General features: G+C 33.5%; 1 protein-coding gene across 1 annotated transcript; it reads right to left on the minus strand.

Moving 5' to 3' along the window:
• Positions 1–201: 201 nt before the first annotated feature.
• CETN3 (centrin 3) lies at positions 202–15,633 on the minus strand. Its single transcript, XM_016216193.2, has 5 exons — positions 15,519–15,633; positions 13,698–13,830; positions 12,012–12,126; positions 6,300–6,491; positions 202–620 (listed from the first exon to the last, which is right to left on the minus strand). The coding sequence occupies exons 1-5, from the start codon at positions 15,533–15,535 to the stop codon at positions 577–579; spliced, it is 501 nt and encodes a 166-aa protein (XP_016071679.1). The 5' UTR covers positions 15,536–15,633; the 3' UTR covers positions 202–576.
• Positions 15,634–17,321: the final 1,688 nt, after the last annotated feature.

The raw sequence follows: 17,321 nt of genomic DNA on the forward strand, positions 1-17,321 counted from the left end.
CATTTTTGGGGACACCCTGTATTGAGTCATCTCCTTGTATGTAAACATAAAATGTTAAACTTGTGGAAAAATGTGCCATTCTATTGCTATTTGTATTTCTATTTTGTTTCCGAAACCAGTAGTATAAAGAGAAAAGATTTAAAGAAATATACTATTGAGAGTTAATAAATATTTGGAATCAAAACAGAAAATTTACAAAACTTAAAATACTAATAAAATAAGCATTTTATTAATGAAAGTCTGAAAAACGTGCACCAAAACAAAAGTGACTAATGCTGAATTTAAAACCTTCAAATAATGTGTACCACATGATTCAATTTCTTAAACTTTATATATATATAAAGTTATATTATAATTACAAAGCTATGAACTATTAGAGCACTAACAATACTTTTTATACGAAGAAACTTAACAGTAATAAAATATGAATACATAAGATGCTTATTTTTGGTCCATTTGGGGGGGAAACACACACAAAAAAACTAAGTTGGGGTGTGCTTTTTTACATGCCTTGGAGCACAAAAATAGAATTTAAGATGATAACTGCAACATTCTTAGTGTTTTCCTTGTAATTCTTTAAATGTCACCAGTCATAATAGCAATGAACTCCTCTTGATTTACTGTGGTAAAAAAGAAAATGTAAGTCAGAAATACAAATTTTTTCAGAGAACAATACTACTATTTGACAGTAAGTATCTATAAATGTTATACAAATTCTTAATAAACAAAAAAATAATATTTGCTTTTACTTCTTTGCTAAGAAGTTGAACATGTTTATTAAACAGAGCTGCATGAATGCAAAACATAAAATGTGATAGAAAAGATACATTATGTAAGTTACAAAAAAAGCCCATCATAATCATATTTGTTTACATTTGCAAAGATAGTTTTTAAAGCTTGAAATTTTTAATTTCTTAGATGGTTAAAGCCTACCTATAATCTTTATTCTACTACTGCATTTAGCAAACCCTTCCTTTATAAGTTAAATATATCAACCATATAAATTAGAATTCTAAAAGATGAAAATATATAAGCATTAAAAAAACAGTCAAATTGGTGGGGGTTTTTAACTTTAATATATTTAAAAGCCTATTTTAAAGAAAAACTCATTGAAACCAGGTCACCATATATCAAAGGTATCCAGAGAAATTATAATTTTGAAATATACAGATTTAATCTTAATTACAAAGATAATACTATAAAATATAGATGTAAAGACAGGAAATGATCACCGAGAAGACTGTTATTTTACCAAAATTATAAATAAAATTCAGTAAGAATCTCCAGCTTATAAAGCATAATGTTTAAGAAAGCAACCTAGAAACAACAGGTCATAATGGGTAATATTAATGTGATTTTATTAAATATAAATTTTAAAAAATACACACACACATGAATTATTAATAGAAATGTTCACTGTACTAGTCTAATATTTTTCCCCTGTGTAAGAAGATTGATAATAAAGAGTAAGAAAAAATTAATTTAAAAAGTTAGGAGATAAAATATGTATATCAGGAATAAAAAAGGATACCACAGATAAAAAAGGTTTCAGAAACCACACAGAAAACCAATTTCAATAATCACGTTAGTCACATTTTATACCTGAAACACAGAACTGCTGTATAACACAAATCATGATTATTAAAATAAAACTACAAATTCATCATAATGGAAAAATCATTATTGATGAGAAAAATTTAGGTAAAAATAAATCTTGACTTGGGCTCCAAAATAAAAACATAGGATTTGGTTTGACAGGTGGAAAGAAAGCTAAGGTAGGAGAACACCATCAGAAACATAGCTGAAGACAGAAAATAGTGCAAAAATAAGCTATCAAGGAGTTAAAAAGAATGAGCTCTCCAAAAGGTGAATAAGAACCATGAATCCATTCATTCAGTATTAATCATTTACAAGATATGATGACAGATATAGAACAGAATACAAAACCTATAACACTCAAAATACTTCCAACAATCTTACAAGTTATAGTAGTGATCATTAACCTTTGCAGCTAAATGAACACATTTCGATGTTTTATGAAAGCTCTGATCCCTCTCTCCTCAGTTAAAAAATAAAATAAAATAAAATATAAAAATTTTAAACAATTGTTATACACCTTCATTTAAGAATCCTGATTCAGTCAATCTAGACTGAAGCATGTAGACCAAAACAGGAAATAAGAGAACGTTTTTAAGAAAAAACATAACGAAAGCAGCCTTAGAATGATTTGATTATAAATCATTTTAACAGCATAATATAGCTATGATTAAAATATTCAAAGAGTACTTATGTTTTGTTAAAGGTCTAGAACAAGTCTCTCAAATGTAAAGTATTACATTTGAAATGTAAAGAATTTCAAATTAAACTTCACATTATTCTAAATCCACAAACACTGAATTTTTATGATTTACGTATAAACACCTTACAGTATTGTAGCATTTCAAAAGCATTTTAATCTATTCCATAATTTCATACCTAAAAACAGAAGACTTAAAAACAAAATAGTAAAAAACTGAAGGGAAGTGGTTAAGGAAATTAAACTACTTCCTTTATTACCAATAACCATTCAGACAATTAAGAGAATCTGTGATGACTTTGTACATTTGGTTTTATGATCTTCTCTATCAACAATATCTTATATCAAGTTCCTATATCTAATAAATCTAGCATAATACCCACCTTAAAATAGGCATTTGATAAAATATTTACTGAATCAAACAATATGATACTTTTTTCTTCTACACTGCTTTTTACACAAAATTTTCATAAATCAATCATTTCACAGGGTAAATCATATCATATGTCATTAAAATAAAGAAATTTAGAGAAATTAAGTAGATTAAGTACCTTAGAGACCATCTGGCTTTGGAGGGGCAAAAAACAAATTTTAGCATCTGAAGTGCCAACTGAATATTTTACTAATTCATTGCTTTCCTATAATAGTATGCAATTTGTAAAACTCCGTAAACATAGATACCTAATTAATATTTAACTTTATAGCACAAGAGGCAATACAGTGTTATAGTAAAAAGTACGTTCTTTGTCATTATAGTGATCTGAGTTTGAGTTCTGGCTCTGCCATGTATTAGCTTTGTGATAATGTTGGAAAGGCCATTATTAATCTCTCAGAGCTTTAGTTTCCTTATCTATACCTGAATCTATACTACACATGAATAGGTATAACATTTTATTTACTTTATAAAAGCTATTACGAAAATTAAGTGATATAATCTATAATATAACATGCTAAGCACAGAATCTAACATATATTAACTGCTAAATACATGTTAACACTCATCACAATTATTTACAGAATGGTCTACTTTGGCTTTTTATATGTTGCTTCCATTTTTCAAAAAAACTTTACTGTGTTTTACTTTACATATGTTGGGAGAGATGGTGGAGAAGGGATTCTTTCTATATCATTACCACAGTTTTATTTATATTTCATATTATAGCTTTATTTCCTTGAACTCCTCACTCATAATGTTTATTATTCTAATATACACCAAAAAAAAAATGTCGTTTTTATAAAAACATTTTCATTGCTCTTAAATACTGAAAAGTGTAAAAAATTCATAAAGACAAAAGAATTACTAAAGTCCACAAAAAAGGCAGCAAAGTAGTATGAGCTTTATCAGGTAACATATACAAAGAAAGTAGGTTATATCTAAAGAGATTACAGCCAAAGAATCCAAATTAAGTAATCAGATTAACAAGATATTATAAGATATAACTTCCTACTTCTTCAAAAATGAACAGATTTCATATAGAGCTGCAGACACACATATAAATTAGGAGTGTCCCAAAGCCAGACTAAATGGATTAGAGTTGTAATTATAATTGTTTCTGAATCTGAATATGCCTTTCAACAATAATTTTCTGAACTTACCATTATAACTACTACAGGGTGGGGCAAAAGTAGGTTTACAGTTGTGTAAACACAAAACAGAGTTTATTCTTGTATTATTATTTATTGTTGTATTATTTGCCTTACAAATAACTGTAAACCAACTTTTGCCCCAACCTGTATACTTAGTATGTGTTGTTCGAAAAATAAGTAATGTCAAATAGCTACTATGAATTCTACAAAGTCATTATATTTATCACTCACAAGAGTATTTACAGATATAAATGAAAAATACCAGTATATGCATGCATGTGCAATACTGTCATTCATATGATCTACAGACAATATTAGATGCAAACATGAATTCCCAGACTCCGTGCAATACCTAAAATGGCCCCCCACCCATTGAGACCCACATCCCAGATTAGAAACTAATGGATTAGACTATTTTAATATGATAAGACTACCCTTTTCCCCCAGAAACAAATCTTAATAATAAAAGACTACGCATCAGCTGTATTTTATTTGTAACCAAATACTTGGAAAAAAAGAGAGAAAAAATGTTATTTGCCTGTTAAGTCATTTGAATAAATGACAGTAGGATACCCAAGCAACAGATGTACAGTGACAAAGTGGAGTAATGCAAGCAGAGAGGACTGAAGAAATGTTTTAAGAATACACTAAAATAAATCTTCAAGCAATGAAGTACAGATGTGCAATGTGAGATTCAAAAGCAACAGACAGAGCAATATAACAAGGGATGAATAAATGGACACATTTTCTAAGCAAAGTTTCACATCAAGTTTCAATTTAAGAGACAGCTTCCTAATTGATATTTTCTTCTAATGTCAAATGAAGCTAATAACTGAAATTTGATTGCATGTGCCTCATACAGTATAACAAAATATTTTATAACTGATATTATTAAAGCATGCCAGTGTTGCCAAGAATATCTATATATATATATACGTATAGTGGGTACTATATCAACATGTATCTACTGTAACACACACTCCAGCTCAGGACATTAAGTCAACAAATATTAAAGCACTCATTATGTTCAAGAAAATGCAGGAGAACATAAGATGAGTAAAGACAAAAAAGAAAGGAAAACAAGCTTACACTTAACGCTAGGCACCATTAATTATCTTCATTTAATACCCACAGCAACCCTGTAAGGTATTACCATTCTCATTTTTATAAATGGGAATACTGAGACTCAGAAAATGTTGAAAACTTGCACAAAATTACAAAGCAATTAAGTAAATGGTAGAGATTCAATTCGAATGCAGGTCTGTATGATTCTAAAACCTCAGGCCTTTCACACTGTATGATTCCATACTGCTCTTAAGGGGCTTACAACATAACTGGAGATATATACATGTATATAACTAACAGAAGGCAGTGTACAAAGTGTCAAAATAGTTTATTCCTCTAAATGCTATGGGCCCCCAAAAAAGTCTCATAATTCATACAAACAGAGACCCAATGTTGGGAGAGGATTTTGAGAGAGAAAAACGGAGTTTAAAATGTACCAGAGAGAACAACTAACATTTTAGCAGACAGAAATTAGCAATTAGAATATTTTAGGATTAAGGAATAGCAGGATAAAAGGCACAACATAAAAAAGTGGTTTCAAGACAGAATGTATTTTGTCAAAGTGTATGTATGGGAGGTGAGGGTTGAAGTAAAGAAATGAAAGACTATAGTGGAAAATAAAACTAGATACTTAAAGTAAGACAGATCATAGTAGGCTTTGAATTTTATTCTGTAGGCACTAAGGAATCAATCTAAGTGTTCGAATAAGGAAATATCATCAAATCTGTAAGGAAAACAATGCTATCAACCGACTGAATAAGGAAGAGAGTAGAGGCTTATAGGCATGTAGGGCAATTAGGAGGCTACAAGAGACTACAAAGTCAGTAAGGGCAGGGACCACATCTGCCGTTTTCATGTGTAGCACCAATAAGCACATACAGCACTGTACCCAGCCGGCATCCAAGAAAATAATAAGGCTATGATAAAAAATTACAAAAAAATTAGGGCCTGAACTAGCACACCAGCAGTAAACAAATAAAGCAGAGCCAAAACATTTGAAGGGCAGAATCAATGGAACTTAGTACAGTTTAGAAGTGCACAGAGGTTGAGGAAGAAGGCATTAAAGGCTGAAATTTTACTATGTGGCTGAAATTTTGTGATATTTCACCCCCCAAAAAAGTAAATACCTTTTTGAAGTGTGGAACCTCATATTACAATCTGTATAGTTGGTTTCAAAGGTCTGCTTCATTCTAAATCGAATTTGTAAAATATTTATGCAAAAGCCCATTACAGGATGAACAAAAATTACAACAGAGATAGTTTGCAAAGGGTCTTGAAATCATTTGGTTTTAGAAAAACTTATTAGATGTATATATCAGGAATACTTAGAATATGTTTTACTCAAACTTACTTTCTCCATCACCATCTTTATCGAATTCTTCTATCATAGCCCGAAGTTCTTCATCACTCATGTTTTCACCCAATTCTCTGGCAACACGTCGCAAATTCCTCAAGCTTATTTTACCTGAATCATCATCATCAAACAGTTTAAATGCCTTCAATATTTCTTCATGTGGATCTCTTTCCAATATCCAATCTGTCACTAGAGTTTTAAAAAAAAAGAAGACAAAAAAATAAACCTTTATAATCACAAAGGCATTCATTTGTGAAATCAACGAAGTACTAGATGAGAAGTAAAGCTGTGAATCTGTCAACACTGAGCTTGATAATAAAATGCCAAATTAGAGCCCAAAAAGCCAAAGAGATAAATCTGAAATTAGAAAAATTAAATCCATATTTTAAAATTTAATCTTTATAATATCAATAATTTATCCTATTATAAGAATAAGCAAAACTTATATTGTACAGAGGCAAAATAAAAATAACTATATTTATACCCATATTAGTATATGTAAGGTATACTATTATCAAGAACTGTTCTAGGCTCCACTGACATCAAGCACATTAGGAGTTTGTAATCTAGCTGGAGGGATGTTATACCAACAAAACAATTAAAACTACCTAGATAAAAGATGTTTGCTGGCTAAACTTAATAGTAACACTAATTGTTCCTCAAATTTAATCCAACTTAAAAACAAACAAACAAACAAGGCCCTGACAAATTAATAAAATGCACTGGCATCATTGATATAGACACAATTGCAGACAGTAGATGAAAATCTCACTGATACCTTCATGATTAGAAGAATCTACTGGTTCTCCAAAATATGAGAACTGGTTATGAAAAGAATTAAATCTAATTGCAGTAACACAGCCGGGGGGGGGGGGGGGGGAAGTCTGGAAAGGAGATTTCATGCATTTTGTTCAGCAAAATAATAACTTCTGACAAGTAATTAAAATTAAGTGAGTAATTTCAGACCTCAATAGCTGAGAGTAGCAATGCATTATAATATACTAAATGTAATAATATATAATAATAAAGTTAATACTTTCAATATTACTAGTCTTAATAGCCACAATTAAAAAAATTGAAGTAAAAATCTGTGTTATATAGGTAAAAAATCTGAAAATATCTAAGTAAACATCTCTGAAATAATTCTGCAAACTAGTCTATCACTATAACAAAAGGTATTTATGACTTTCACTGTGCCATTAAAAATGAACCAATCCTACTGGTTTATGAAATCATTAAAAACCTGCAAATGCTTATAGATGGAAAGTACAGGAATGTTTGATGCACCCAAAAGGAAAAATTCAAGTCCCCAATATTTTATTATTGTTTTGCTGCTATTTCATATTTGAATAAGCTTCAGAATAGGCACCTATTCAAGATGTTAAATCATCTACACATACATTCAATAGTTTTCTTTTCTCCTATCCATTAATTTTATCCAAAAAGTCTTCCAAGTAACTAATTGAAGTATATTATTATAAGTATGCAAATCATCAAAGCTCATAAATATTCAGTCAAAAAGGAGTTGGCATATATACAGCCATAACACCAAAATAAAATACCACACTTAACTCCATGGCTCATACTCAACTTATTTTGAATTTAGTCCCAACAAAAAAGCAGGACAAGGAAAAAAAAGTGTTAAGAAATTTTTTTCACCAATTAAATAATTTACATGACAGGTGAACCAAAAAAGCAGCTTGCTGAAAGTATTAATGTACTTAAAGAAGCAACAGGGTGATCTGGGGAACAGATGGGGCTCCAAGATACATAAATTCTTATTCCACTGGTACTTTAATTGTGTTAGTTACTTCAGACTTATGTGTACATTTAATCTTTTATCAATACTTTGCCTTAGAATGCAACTTTTCTTGAGAACTATAAATACTCATCATTCTGGACAGCTAAAACATTAAACTTTATGGTGACTCTCCTCTGTGCTTTCATGTTCTATTCCTGTCATACAAAATAGAATTTAATTAGAAGAAATACATTTTCTTTCGATGAAAATAAGTCGACTGACATGCAGGCAGTTAAGGTGGGTTCAATCTATTTCACAACTTCCTGCCCATGTAGCTCTATTTTCAAATAATTTAATTATACTATCAAAAATGTAGTTCCTCAAAATAGTTACACCTTACACTTTCTCAAAATCACTTATGAATAGAGCAAATAAAAAACATCACATTAAAAGTTTATCAAAAATCATTAAAGGTAATGCTAGACATATAGCTTCAACTATATATCTCACTACCTTTTGGAAGGCTCTATGCAAACATACCAGTTACTATAAACAACATTTTGGAGTCCACACTCCTCTCACCAGCACCAAGATAGTTGTCAATGCCCCACTCCAAAAAAGATGAGAGCATTGTTAACAGATAGTTCCCCATATTTGAAAGGCTGAACATTTTCAATCCCATAAACCTAATCAGTAATTAGATCTTATAGTTCTGAGGATGTTACCTTTTTTACTCTTAAATATATCCCTTTTCATCCTCGCCACCTTCAGCACAAAACATATTACTTTCTGCCTGCAGTCTGTCTTCCCTCCAACTCATCTTTAATACTCTAAACAGAATTATCTTTCTAAAAACATCATCTACTCTTCTTTAAAAACTGACAATGATCCTCTGCTGACTAAAGTCCAAAAACTCTACGTGTTATGCAAGACTTTACCTCCCTGGCCCAATCTTACCTTTTTAGTCATTTCCCCATCCTCTAGAGCAGGGAAGTACCTAAAGTTTCCCAAACATGCTATATTTCTGGTACCACTCTTTGTTTTCTCTGCCTAATGCCTTCCTCTACTCCATCCACAATAGTCTTCTTGGGATGATATCCTTACATTCCCAGCAGCCTAAATTAAAAATCCCCTCTGCAAAGTCATCAATCGCTCTGATCAGAAATTGACAAATCTTTCCTGTTAAAGACCAGACAGTAAATATTTTAGGCTTTTTTCTTTTTTGGTGGGGGAGAGGCGGATAAGGTCTTTCTAAACTACTCACTCTGCCATGGTGGCACAAAAGCAGTAAACAATGGATGAGGCAGTGTATAGCAGCAGCTGAATTTAGCCCAAGGGCTGTATAGTTTGACAATTCCTGCCCTAGACAAAATTATAATTATAGCTCGTGGTCACCTACATTTAAATTGTAAGTTCCTTGAAAGAAGAATCTCCTAATAACTTTTAACTCCCTCCCTCACACCAGCACAGTACCTAATGCCAAAAAATAATAATAATAAATTATCAAATATCTATTAAATAAGCAAAACAAAAACAATATTCTATTATACATAGCCAATGAAATAATAAGTAGTATGTACCAAAAAACAGATGGAGTACGAACATCTGCCTTATCTTGGTCTTACTTTAAAGCAGCAATTCCTGAAACACCTATGTTACTCACTAGCCTAAGGCTGTCTAGATTCTAAACTTATCAAATATATTCTAATACTTTTTCCTAGCACTGGGAAGAATCCAGTTAAGTGTCAGACTTCATCCAGAAATACTGTAGATCAGTATCCTTAGACAACTAATAGATGGTACATAAAACAAAAAATCAAATGTTCTGATTTGGAATTTCTTATCCCTTCAAAGGATAAAACATATATTCATCTGTGGTCAGTTATTCTTCAAAAATAATAAACAGGGAGAATACATAGTTCTTGACTGTTTGATTCCCAAACAGTAATAAATGTTTATTTGACAGTTGGTATTCTCAATAGGTAGCCTTAGGATAGCTAAAGTACGTGCTCAGCCAGCCAAAAGGTTGATCTTTGAAAGTCAGAGATGAAGTTTAGCCATGGCCTTTTATTCTAGAAGGAATCCAGTATTTCTGCCCTACTAGTAACATACAAAAGATGGAGGGTCAGGAAAAGGTGGAGATGGCATGGGTCTCTGACTACAGTGACTAATAAAATCACATTTAAAAGTTATATTCACTTTAGATGAAATAATATGCTCAGTAAAATTATGAATGACAATGATACAGTACTTAAAATGGCCTACAAATATGAAAAAAATAAAAATATAAATATATGGAGACTTTTTATGTTCCAGTGATGCAATATGATTACTTCCAGCCATTAAAACAAATAAAACAAAAACTATTTTTAAAGTAATAACAACAAATACTTAATAGTGCTTACTATATGCTAGGCCCTTTCCTAAGGACTTTACATACTAATGTATTTATTCCTCATAAGAACCCTATGAGGTAATACAACTATCCCCATTTTACAGTTGAAAACGAGGCACAGTCAAGTAAAACAACCAAGTAACACAGCTAGTAAGTGGCAAAGCCAAAACCTGAAGCCAGGCAATCTGGTTGCAAACTGTCCATGTGAAACCACTACACTGTACCAAATGTACCTGAATTATAGCTCTTTCCTAATAGTAGCATTTCCACTATATCTTAACGCCTTGTTTCTATAAATAAACAATCTTAGACTAAAATCATAAAATCCAGCAGAGCTTCAATATTGGGAGAATAGAGATGGCTCCATCCTTCCTCTCAAGTAAATTCTACAAGTCAGAGGGGGAAAAAGAAATATGCTCCCCAACAGGACAAGATGCCTCTCTAAACAATCATCTGTTAGTTCATACGTTGAGGATCTTCTGTGCTGTTTTTTTTTTCTCGCTTAGGTTTACCCTTTAACTTTTCTCTTCTTCACTTTTGGTTCAAATTTTCAGATTAAAAAAAAAAATTAGATAATGATATGAATCTGTTTTTTCCAAATGTACTAACTGCCATTTCTTTTTTATTCTCATGTTGTTTCTTGCTGGATATTTAAAATAAAGGGTTTGTGTGTGAGCATAATTGAATTTGTTCCTAAATTTTAAAAATATCTAAAAATAACTATATGATATGCTTATGTTATAACCCATATAAAGTGGTGCCATTGGTGTAGAAAAATAATAAAATCAAACCTGAATATGTGTACATTCTATGTATAAAACTCTAGGAAATATAAGTTATATTAGAATATATATATCTGAATATATGCAGAAGGGAGAATTCGTATATCTGCTATAAATAACTCACTAAAATCAATATATAATAGTTTAACCATATTAAGCCCATGACACATTATCTTCATTTGATTGTTCAAAATGTTTTCTCCTGCTTTTAGTCTGCCAACTGCCTCCCTTACTACAATCCTCTCCCCACTGGCAGCTTTAAACAGAGGACTTTATTTACCAAGATCAAGGTCATCAAGAACGTGTGGCCCCTCATAAGCTTTGTCTAACAGAAGGCATGTACTTTACAGCCAAAGATACCAGCTGCTACAGGTTTCTTCTTCTCCCACGTCGCCAACAAAAATCACATACTGAATGGTCTTGGGAAATATTTTCCAAACAAGAGAATACCAAATTTTCTGTTTTACTGTGAGAAAATAATTTTTTGATCACCCTTTTAGTTTTGTCAGAAACATTTGGAAAGACATTTTTCCATAAAATAACTACAGAGAATCTTGGTTAGAATCTTCAGAACAAAACAAAAGACAAAATGAGAAATCCCACAGCAAAGCTATAAATCTTTTTTCTTTGAAAATCAACATAAAGAGTACCCTCCAAAAACTATGTAAGATCCACATATACAGCAATGTTCATTAACAAAATTCTATAACCGAGAATAAAAAAAAAAATACTGATATTAACCAGATAATTTCCTAACAAATGCTAATTACAAAAAGTATTAAAATACACACCAACTTCATTAAAATCTTCAAAGGTGATTTTCCCTGTGGCTTCTCTGTCATAATCTTTAAGAATCTTCAGTACCTCAGCTTTTTTTACGTCAAACCCCAAGGCTCTCATTGCCACCTTTTGGATTAAAAGGGAAAAGCAAATTATAAAGCATTCTTTAAAAAAAAAGTGATTTCAGGTTCTTAAATAAATTTTTACAACTTAAGAGATGATGACACATGAATAAAATATACAATTCTTTTGCATGTTTTATGTCTCTAAAATAGAAAAAGGGATAGTTTTTCCTCACTATTGAAATTAAATGGCAATTTGTTAATTTATATATCCTTTTTTATATGACAAACAAATCAGAGTATATATGTAGTATTCTATACAACACACTGACATAGTACACAGATATAACAAGTTACTTGTTCTCAAAGGATTAACCACTAAAATGGAAAAAAGGCATAGCATAAATATTAAAAAGTTATACACTATAAGAGATTAAAACACACTGAAATAAGAATTATCATCTGACTCTACATGATTAGTTATCAGGTAGTACATGACCCTGAGTTTAGAGAAAGAAGGTCTTGTTACTTTATAAAGGAGAGACATGCTATTGGCAAAAGAAGTCTTACTTGAGAGATTCAAGTTGTTCCTTGATGTATGGAAAAAGTGGAACAGAAGGGTATTTAGAAAAGAATGACTGGTATTAAGAAACCAAAATAAAGAATAAACTTGAGAACAGTGAATAGAGCAGCTTACCTTATCTGAATGGGAAGAGCTCAGATTGAAAAGGAGTTAGCAAATGAGAAACGTAGGTGGTAGTAAAAGTGTGGAGAACATTCAATAAAAATCAAAGGAATCTGAACTTTATGCAGTGTACAATAAGGAGCCACCAAAGGCTTATAAGCATTGAACAATATGGGAGAAGGATTTTAGAAAGATGAAAGTACAGGGCAAACTAGAAATGAAGAAACCATTTAGGAAGCACCAGATATGAAATAAGATCCCAAACCATGATAACAACAATGGCAACCAATGAAAGAGACATTATAAAGGAAAAACAGATAAAAGCTAGGTAACTAAAACAAACAAACAAACAAACAAACAATAAAAAAGTGGAAAAGAGAGCCAAAGAGCTACAAAAAAGCTACCTTTCTCGTTGTGTTGAGTGTCAGATCCATACTACCCTAAACACGAATCTTGTATCTTCATAAATAATTCCAGGACTTAAAGTTGATATTCCCCCCCATTAGTAGTGTGTCAATATCACACATCAATTACATTGTTTGCACCAGTGAAATAAGTTGAGACTGTGTTTACGAATATGTTCAAATTAAAAGATAAATAGCATTCCCCCATTTGAAAAACAGAATGAATCACCAAAGATTATAGTAAGAACTGTTTAAATTCTGTAGTTTGAAGAACTTTAATTACGTAAATGAAAAATAAGCCCCTCCGTAGGAATGTATTTTTACATTTAAAATACAATTCATTTTACCATGTGAAAAGGAGTTTCTAAAAAGAAAATTTAGTACTATTCAATTTTATTATAGCACTTTACTGTTAGTGTTTAAAATGATTTCATATTTCTAAAACCAGTTTAGTTAAAATATTTAGAAATGTATTCTTAGCCAACTGTCAAAAATGCAAATCATTTTCACAGAAAAAATATACTATGTTTTAAAATACACTATTACCTTTAATTCATGATAATCTATTGCTTCATCTTTGTCTGTGTCAAATAGTTCAAAAGCATCTTTAATTTCTTGTTTCTGTTCTTCAGAGAGTTCTCTTCTTTTTTTCCTCTTTGTTTTGTCTACAAGTTCATTTCTACAAAATGAAAACAGTCTATTTAGTCTACTTAAATCCTAGTCTCCTATGCCTCATTGCATAGTTTAAGCTCCTATAAATTTCCACTTTCCTAAACTGAGAAGTGTTACAGGTTATTAAAAAAAAAAAGAAAAATGAGGACCTAACTTTCCTTCCTCCTAGCTTTGTATTTATTCCCACTAATATTACTGTGTGAGAAGCAAGAACGGTGAATAAGAAACATTACTTTACGTCAGAAACCCCAACAAAAAACAAAGCATCCATACTATTCTACAATAAAAAATGTTTTTTAAAAAGAAAGTTAAATTCATAATTGACTCTTACTATATACTTGGTTTGCTTTTGACAGTTTTATAACTAAGTTATCAAAATTACTATTAAAAATCAATTTATCAGTTAACTTACAAAGTACTTTGGCATTGTAGATTAGAAATGTTTTTGGATTACATATTTCCAACAGTTTGAAACTTCATAATTCCTTCCATTGGTATTAAGAAATCAGCCAAGATACTGAGTCCAAACATATCATGATTATTAAACGCTTAAAATATTCCTAATATTTGTGCTAGTTCTATACAATTGCGTGAAGTCAATGGTCTTATAAATCTCTTAACATGTAAATTTAAATTTAATTTCTCATAAACTCTGGAAAAACTTTTTTTTAAAAAGGAAATTTATTTTAAAAGCTAAAAATATCTTCCTTAAGAGATGTTGATCCAAATGTTCCAAATTTTCAAATGGGGCTGCAACGCTTGTATAAATTTTGAAACAGAAAATTTTATGAAACTTTAAAATGTCAAATCCAGTTGATTTCATTAGAATATGTTATCTATTTGCACTTAAAAGTTATTCTGTTCTCTAAAAATCTACAAAAAAACGGGGGCGGGGTGGGGGGCAAGAGTTGGCTACCAAGTGACCAGATGAAGCTGGAAGACAGAAAAACTTTCACACGCGACTTAACTAGAGCCTGTCCATTCCCAGGTCATTCTCTTCCCCTGGTTCCGAATGGCCAAGCCCAAAACCGAACAAACTGACCCCATCCAACGGTACCACGAACATCCCTAAGCAGAAACCAGCACCTTTTCAAAAGTGGTGTAACTATATGGTTATTTTTAAAGTAAAACATCTAGATGAGGGTGGGGGAGAGAGCAACAGAAGATTAGAGGTCGAACTGAATGTGAGGTAAAGAAACTCAAGAAATTTAGGTAATTTGGGTCTCCAGGTATACTGTACAGAGAGCCCCGGCTGATGATGGGCAAACAGGAGCTTCGTGTTATTTCCAAAATTTACAGTAAGTATGGCATGAGCAGCGCAGCTGAGGTGGGGGCGTACACCAGGAAGGAGGGAATGAATGGATGATGGATGGATGCTCCAGGGCCTGATTTCTCGCAGAAACACCGCGAGAAAAACCTCGCGCTATCTCACAGCCTCCTTGCAAATAATACAGCCCATCTTTTTGGCGGTTCAAAGCCCAACGCGTTGACAGGTATGACAACCTCAGCAGAAGTGCACGGGACTCGTCACCTGCGACACACCTGAGCCCCCGAGGTGAGGGCTCCGGGCCTGGGGGGGGGGGGGGGGGTCGGCCGAGGTTCCTTTTCCGCGTCCCAAACTGCCTCCCTTCCACACCCGCCCTGGGGCCCGCTGCCGGGGTGTGGAGAGAGCATTGCCGCCCCCTCATTACCGACCTCAGAGCTAAACTCATTTTCTCTTCGGACAGAGACGTTCCTCTCAAGAGAGATTTTAACCCCCTACTCAAGGTAGCACGACTTCTTCAAGCCGTTCAACAGATACCAACGACCACCCCTTCCTCAAGGACCTCCCACAAGATAGACACTTCTGAGCTGGATTGGTTGAAATTGCTCATGTCCTGCCCATTGTGGCGGAAGCGTCTCTAGCCTTCTTCTCTCATTGGGTATATTTCGCGTCAATCAAAGAAACCGCTCTGCCTTTAGATTGGCCCATTGTGTTTTCCCCGAATCCTTTGCGGAGCAAGGATTCCGAGGCCGGCGGGGCGATTGGGCGGGTGGGTGCGCCGCGCCTCACGTGCGGGGCCCTCCCGCCTGTGGGTCAGTGTCCGGAGGACCGACGGGCAGCTCCGAGGGAAGGTTGCGCGTCCTCCCGTTTGATTCCCGGTCAGGGCACAGGCCCGGATTCTGGGCTGGATCCCCAGCAGGAGCATGCAGGAGGCAGTCGATCGATGGTGTCCATGTTTCTCTCCCTCTCCCTTCCCCTCTTGAAAAAATCAATTAAAAAAAAATTTTTTTTTAATGCATTTAATACACCTAACCTACCAAACATCATAGCTTAGCTTATGCTACCTTAAGTGTGCTCTGAACACAGTATCCAAAAAGCCTGGCAACAGTGTACGCTGTAGAGCCTCAGTCCTTGAACCCGAGGCTTGCGCGGCTGGCTGGGGGCTGCGGCTTGCGCCGCGGCGCCGCCTCTGGAGAGAGTGTGGTACTGCTGCTGGCTTACTGCTCTGCCAGAAAAGGTCGAGATTTGAAGCACAGTTTCTACTGAACGTGTATCAGTTTCACACCATCATAAAGTCGGAAAATCCTAAATTGAGGCATTTTTAGGGACTGTCCAAACTGAGATGTAATGGCAATAATAAACTATACATTAAAATTGTAAGGCCTAGACCAAGAAATAGAAGAAAATCATTTTATTATGAAATAAGAGAGAATTAAACTATTTATTTGAAGTAGTTAGAAATGAAGAACAAAATAAACTGAAACTAGGAGAAATTACTAAAGATAGCAAAGGAATTAGAAAACAGGTTTGATAAAATACGCTTGAAAGCAGTGATTGGAGAAAATATATGAATGATTTAATAATAAAAATAAAATCTAAAAAGTACTATGAAAGGGCTTGAGGAAGTGCTTTAATAATATTGGAATCATGAAGTCCAATCTAACTATAGCACGAAAGCCAGATGCTATGTGTTATGGGCTGAATTGTGTCTCCTCCAAATTCATACCCGAAGCACTAACCCCCAATGTGACTGCATTTGGAGGTAGGGCCTTTAAATATATCTTTATTGATTTCAGAGAGAGGACAGGAGAGGGAGAGAGAGAGATAGAAACATCAATGATGACAGAGTCATTGATTGAGCCCACAACCCAGGTATGTGCCCCAACCAGGAATCGAACCCCAATCGCCTAGATCCTAGGTCGAGGCTCAGCCGCTGAGCCATGCCCGGCAGGGCTGGAGATAGAGCCTTTAAAGAGGTAATTAAATTTAATGCGGTCATAAGGGTGAAGCCCTAATCCAGCAGGACTGATGTACTTAAGAGAAGAGGTAGAGACACCAAAGGATGTGCTCACACAGAGTGAAGGCTTTGTGAGGACACAGCAAGAAAGTAGCCATCTGCAAGCCAAGGAGGGTGGCCTCCAGAGAAACCAGCCCTGCTGGCACCTTGATCTTCAACTTCCAGCCTCCAGAACTGTGAGTAAATAAGTTCCTGTTGTTTAAGCCACCCAGTCTGT

This window comes from Miniopterus natalensis, chromosome 3 (genome assembly GCF_054644295.1).
Source record: "Miniopterus natalensis isolate mMinNat1 chromosome 3, mMinNat1.hap1, whole genome shotgun sequence".
NCBI lineage: Eukaryota > Metazoa > Chordata > Mammalia > Chiroptera > Miniopteridae > Miniopterus > Miniopterus natalensis.